Source organism: Muscardinus avellanarius (genome assembly GCF_963383645.1).
Source record: "Muscardinus avellanarius genome assembly, chromosome: 7".
NCBI lineage: Eukaryota > Metazoa > Chordata > Mammalia > Rodentia > Gliridae > Muscardinus > Muscardinus avellanarius.
Genome location: NC_137793.1, coordinates 3,215,398 through 3,221,771, shown reverse-complemented (window position 1 = coordinate 3,221,771; position 6,374 = coordinate 3,215,398). Strand labels below are relative to the sequence as shown.

Genomic DNA, 6,374 nt, shown 5'->3' with positions numbered 1-6,374 from the left:
GACGAGGCCCACACAAAAAAGTGCCATGTCTTCTCCCAAGCCCCTCGGGTGGCGCAGGGTGCAGGGCGGGTCCTCTGAGGCTGAGGCAGCGCCAGCCGGCCCACGGGACCCCACTTTTCCTTCTTCCCTGGCTTGGGCGCAGTCCCCGGGGCTCGCGTTTCTTTGGGAATACGCTTCTATTAGTGCAGGGCCAGCTCAGTGACAGCGAGGCCCTCTCCAGGCCGTGGAGCTCAGGAAAGCCGGAGGCCGACTCTCGTCTGTGTCCTCCACCTGACACCACAGTCTCAGAACCCCCACCCCGTGGTCCCAGGAGGCCGGGCCAGCTCGGCCCCAAGACCAGCCCAGACCCTGGCCAGAGCCAAGGAGGGCGGTTCCACACAGCCCTGCTGAGCGGCGGGGTCACTTGGCTAGACAAGGGGCCCGCAGGAGTCCAGCTTCTCCACACCACAGCCACCACGACGCCAGGGCCTGTCGCCTGGGGGACGGCGAGGGTCAGCTGCCCAGCTACGGCGCGCAAGGAATGACCTGGATGGAGGGCAGCCTGACCGGAGGCAGCAGGCTGTCCAGCCAGCTGGTGTCCATGTTCTTCAGATCTGTGAAGACACGATGTAGGCTCAGCCCTATTTCCCCTGGAAGACGTAAAGAAGGTCGTATGAGGGGCAGGGGGCGGCATCAGGTGCGTGCCGCCACGCTGCCCCATCCCTGAGAGCCACGGACTTGGCCTCCACCGGCCACACCAGAGCAGCGGCGACCGCAGAAACTGCTCATCTCCCCGGCCCTGATCCTCCCAGCCCCACGCGGGCTTTCCCTGCTGACCTCCGGGGCTGTCCACTTCCGGCTCCTCCTTGCAGCTGAAGTCTCCGTACACAGAGGTGGGCTGCACCCCAGGTTCATTGAGCAGGTAACCCTTCCCATCCACGCTGGTCGGCTGCCACTCCGACGGCTCAAAGAGCTGGGGAGAGAGCAGCCAGAAGCCATTAGCCGCCTTCCCGTGCAGACTCAGCCTGGGGCCCTGCCTCTCCAACCAGGAGCGTGCCCGGGGCCTGTCCATGTGCTCACATGGACAGGGACGTGCCCAGGCCTCCCCCGCCACCCTCTCCAACAGCATCTCCACGGCTTCCTGACTTCCTTCAACCGCGTAGGGACCAGCAAGTAGGAGCGCGGCTTAAAGCGAAGGTCCGCGGAACAAGAAAAAGGAGAAACTCTAGGATAAGGACCTCTGCCCACAGCTCAATTACGAGCGCTGAAGGGCAAAGCCAAGCAAAAACCATCTGAGAAACATGTTTGTGTTCACTTTTAAAACTGAAGCAGAGGGAGAGAAAAAAACACAATCTGCCTAAAACAAAAAAAGTTTTTCCAAGCCGTCATATTACAGATCCCAAAGGCTGATCATTGAAACCCGATGTGTATTTCCCGAACTAGCAAGGGCTGGGCATGTTCGGGCCGAGGACATGGGCCAGGGACCTGGCACTGGCAGAGGCTGACTCACAGAGACGTCTGGGGCCTCAGGCTTGCTCTAGGAAGGCCATGGAGACGGGCCCTTCCCACCACCCAGGGAGGACAGCGGTCCCTCGCGCGCATGGTGGCGCTGAGTAACTCCACCAGCAGCCAGGTGACGGCAGCAGCGGGCCACCCTCTCATCTGCAGGCTCTCCCTGGCTCGCCCTCTCTCTGCCCTGGGAAATGGCCACTGCAGAAGTGTGGCCAGGAGGGAAAGGGCTTTACCTTCATGATGTCCTCAGGCAGCCTTCCTTCTTCATCCTCGTCTGTTGCGGCTGCGGGTGCAGAGCAGGGAGGTGAGCTGGCAGCCAGCCACACTGGCCCTGCCAGTTTTAGTCCCACCAGGGTCCCCTGCCCCCCCCACACACAGTGGCCTCCTGGCAGACATCTGCCTGCCACGGAGATTCCAGAAGAGGACACTGGCTGGTGACTCAGCCTCCCAAACTATGAAGCCACTCCTTTTCCCACCCGACTTCCTTCCCGCCCCCGGATGCGGGGCTGCAAAGGGCGAGAAGAACTGAACCAGCAGCCGCCGCTGACCGAGATGCGGCCCAGGCCCCTTCAGTCTCCTCCCAGCCCCACACAGCCCACTGGGAACCGCCTTCCTGGTACCCTGGGCTCATGCCCATGGGGGCGGGTGATGGTCAGCTCGGTGCAGGAGGCAGTTCCAACATCTCTTCTTCCTCAAAAAGGCCTTTGCAAGACCCACCAAGCAGGCAGGCCGGACCCACAGAGCACAAACCTTCAGAGGTGGAAGGCATGGGTGAAACCTGGAAGTTGTACAGGTCACTGGTGCTGTCCGGCATAATCTCCACCGGGATGCGCCAGTCGGGGAGCGTGCTACTGACGGCACACGGCGACAGAGCTGGGGAGCCGGGAACCAGAGGTGAAGGCTGTGTGCTTGACTGGTGTGCACCCCTCACCCCGCAGCCACCCTCCGCCAGCATGAGGGACCCAAGACAAAGAGCCGCCCACCAACGTGCGGGGTCCGCTGCAGACCCACAGCCTCACCTGGAGTGAGGGCCCGCTCCGCCTCGGGGCCCTGCCCCAGGTAGCCCTGAGCTGTGTAGCTGCTGTGGTCATCGGGCAGCGTGGAGCTGCTGAGTCCATCAGAGAAGGTGTCGGGGCTGGAATCCCCATAGGACTGTGGAGGGAGGAAAGAGCTCAGGCCCCTGGAGCACCCTTCCCGCGCCCTGCCCGCGGGGACCAAAGGCCAGTGCCGGCTCGCTCACCTTCCTCTTGGCCTTGCCCTTGCCGTCTCGGCTGGACTTAGACTTTCTCTCTGTGGGGAGACGGGCTGTGAGCTGCGGCCCCACCGGCCTCCTTCCTCCGCCCCCGGGCTTCCCCGGAGCCCAGGGCCCTACCTTTCCTCTGGTTCCTGGTGAGAGGCGGGAGCATCCGGTACACGCGCACGGCTGAGCTGCCCTTGTTCCTGCTCCTGTCCTTCACCTCCTCAATGTCAGGCAGGGAGTTCATGGCGCAGCGGAAGTTCGCCTTCCATGTCTTGGGGTCTGGCTCCTTCTCCCCGGCTTTGTATCGGCCTGAAGAGTCAGAGAGGGACGTGGACTGTCAGCTGCCCCCGTGGCAAAAGGGCCCCAGGCGTCCACACTGGCAAAACCGCAGGTATTCCTGGGTGACATTCTGCACCTGGCTGAAACATCCTGCAGCCTCAGAGAAGGGCCCAGACAGAGCACTCTCTCCCCAAGGTGAGCTGTGCACCCTGGACCATGCCGTCTGGCGCTACCAGCAACCACGGGTTCGGGCGGGACTGGGACTTCTCCAAGACTTCTTGTGTATGTGGTACTAGGGATTGAACCAAGAGGCATTCTACCTCCACGCTACCTTCTCAGCCCTATTTTATTTTTATTTTAAAAGAGTCTCCCTAGCCGGGTAGGGTGGCGCATGCTTGTAATCCCCGCTCTTGGGAGGCAGAGACAGGAAGATCTCACTGGCTTAAGAGACCCTGTTTCCAAATAAAAAATATTAAAAAATAGGTCTGGGAGTGTAGCCTAGAGGTAGAAGGGCTTCCAGGAACCCCAGTACCAAAAAAAAAAGAGTCTCCCGAGGTTGATGAGAGTCTCACTACTTGCTGAGGCTGTCCTCGAACCTGCAGTCCTCCTGTCTCAGCTTCCAAATACTGGGGTGACAGGCAAGTGCCACCACACCTTGATTAATGCCTAGAAAAAAGGAGATCTAGACAGGAGGATCCAGGTTCGCAGACAGCCTCAGCTACTTAGCAAGGCCCCTTGCAACTCAGTGAGACCCTGTTTCAAAATAAAGAATAAAAAAGAGGGCTGGGGATGTCACTCAGAAGTAGAATGTCCCTGGGCTCCATCCTCAGTACCACAAAAAAAAAAAGAAAAAAGGAGATCTTTTTCAGTGCCCTGGTTTACGACTTCTTTTTATTTTTTGGGTGTGTTTGGTACTGGGGATTGAACCCAGGACATCTACCTCCAGACTACATTCCCAGCCCTTTTTATATTTTATTTGGAAATAGGGTCTCACTAGGTTACCAAGAGTCTTACGTTGCTGGGGCTGGTCTCTAACCTGCAATCTTCCTGTCTCAGCCTCCCAAGTACCAAAATTATAGGCATGTGCCAACAAGCCCGGCCCACAACTTTTTTCCCCAAGAACTTGAATCTAGCAAAGTCATGCTTTCTGAGATATGGCTTTACAAATCCCTTCGAGAATCAATCGAAACCATAGATTCTGCCCTCCAGAAATATAGGTCTGGCCCCCGCCCACCTCCCAGGTCATTCTGCACACCATCCCGAGAGCTGGGCCTGCCAGAGCCCCGTGTTAACATCAGCACCTCCCCTGCCTCTCGGGCCCTGGGGCCAGAGTCCCAGGGACACACCTGTGTGAATGGCCCAGCTCCGGAAGAGGCAGGCGTCCTTGTTGATGTCCCAGCCGTGCTTGGCCGCATGCTTCCACGGGATCTGGAATATCATCTCCTCCTGAACGACACACACAGAGGCCGCGTCAGCTGCGCAGAGACCACGGGCTTTGCAGCTGGCCGTGCCCAGCCCCCAGGTCTGGGAAAATCTGACTTCCCCTTTTCCGCCTGACATCTGGCTTGAGTTGAGGGTCATCCTGAGTGTGGCTTCGATGGGTCCAGGTCTATCAGCTCAGTAAAGACTTCCACTGCTTTACACATGTGCCAGGACCCCACAGAGCACCCCCCACTGCCCTGGTCTAGGAGCTCTGGGATGCGTCTCTCTGGCTCCTCAGCACCAAACAGATATACAAACTTCTTCCATTAGAAGAGTCCGTGCAGGACACCCAGGACCATGGGCTTCTACACCGGGGTCCTGGTCACACCCCTCACAAAGCCCTGGGCCAGGCCTGCATGACCTTGGCACTCTATCGCCTGCCTTGCCCTCCCCGCCCAAGTTTTCAAATTCTCCTCTAAAATAAGAAAACATACCTCAAAAAAAAAAAAAAAGTTTTTTAAGGGTAAAAATCAGCATGTTTTGGCCACAGTGACAAATACTAAGTCTTACCGTCCTTATTACTGGTGGCTAACTATGGGCTCCTGAATCGCTGTGGAGGTCCAAATCTCGGCTGTACCACTTCCCGCAAGGCCCTATCATCTACCTCTCAGTGCCTCAGTTTCTCTCTCTGGGACCTACCCCACAGGACTAGCCTGAGGATGAAACAACAAGATATCAGTGGCACCCTCAACACGGTCCCAGGCACAGAGTAACTCTCAGAATACAGTGGCCAATACTACCATTGCTACTAAATACTATTATTGCTACTAAGTCTGCAGGGTCTAGGCTGCCCCATGTGCACCAACTACAGACTTCCTGAGCCAAAGTAACTGGTACAGGAGTCATTCTTGGGTTCTCTGCTGAGCCAGCCAGCCAGCCTCCTCCCCAGCAGTGCCCGCCTCTGTTTCCCATCTGTCCAGCTGGAGCCTGTGGGCTGCCGTGGGCATAGCAGGAAGACACAGAAGCCGGGCGCCGCACATGTGGACCAGTCTTTTAGCTGCATTTAGCAGGGCGTCCTGTCGATTCCCTGAGATGGGCAGCTGGCAGGAGCTGAGCCAGGAGGGCCCAGGCCCCACAGGCAAGACCCGCTGGGAAAACAACTACCTGCCCCCAGCCACTTCCCCTTTTTTGAGCTGTTCCTGAAGCTTTGGTCCCCTGAAGGACGTGAGTTAAAAGAATAAAAGGGAAAACCCCCAAGAGTTTCACTCACTTTATCAATCCAGACCAGCCCCGGGATCTGGTTGGAATTAATCTGCATTTCCAGCCAGGGCCTCATACGCATCCGAGTGATGGGCATGTTGGCTGTGAAGAGAAGGCTTCTGTTCAGAGTCGAGCACCGGTCCCTGGGCAATCACCCGAGGTCACTTAATTACCCTCCCTGCCTTCGCACCCAGATCATTACCTCCCCTGCCCTCACCAGGAACCAGGTCCTAGGAGTCACCTGAAGGGCAGCCTGCACTGGAATACAGCTGCTGCCCAGACTCTGCTGTATCTCAGGCAAGAACACCTGCCCTGTTTCGTCCCTTCCCGCCCGTCTCAGGAGGAGACCGGCATGCCAGTGATGGCCTCTGGACTGATGTGCAGGAAAAAGGGACCGAACCAGGGCTGGGACGTAGCTCAGCGGTAGAGCACCTGCCAGCAAGCGCGCCGCCCTGGGTTGAGCCCCGGTACCAAAAAAAAAAAAAAAAGGGGGGGGGAGGGGAGGATGGGACAAAAATCGCAGACTTCTCAACACCAGAACTTTTCTCTCAAAATGCAAATCCTTTAGGAAGGGAGGGACTTCCTTTTCTCGGTGCCAAAAAGAAATCTCTGGGCAGGGAGATCGGCAGCCTCCCTAACAGCCAAGCGGAGCCCTGCATCCCGGGCACCCCCGCTGCCCGCC

General features: G+C 58.0%; 1 protein-coding gene across 3 annotated transcripts; it reads right to left on the bottom strand.

Annotated features, from left to right (window-relative positions):
* Positions 1–504: 504 nt before the first annotated feature.
* IRF1 (interferon regulatory factor 1) lies at positions 505–5,789 on the bottom strand (the record flags this gene model as incomplete). Of its 3 annotated transcripts, XM_080698473.1 has the most annotated exons (9): positions 505–629; positions 817–952; positions 1,725–1,774; positions 2,242–2,364; positions 2,511–2,643; positions 2,732–2,781; positions 2,864–3,040; positions 4,357–4,456; positions 5,703–5,789. In XM_080698473.1, 9 exons carry the CDS (start codon positions 5,787–5,789, stop codon positions 505–507), a joined length of 981 nt encoding a protein of 326 aa, XP_080554599.1. The 3 variants fall into 3 exon arrangements, with proteins under 3 accessions (XP_080554599.1, XP_080554600.1, XP_080554601.1); XM_080698474.1 differs by lacking the exon at positions 2,242–2,364; XM_080698475.1 differs by lacking the exons at positions 817–952; positions 1,725–1,774.
* Positions 5,790–6,374: the final 585 nt, after the last annotated feature.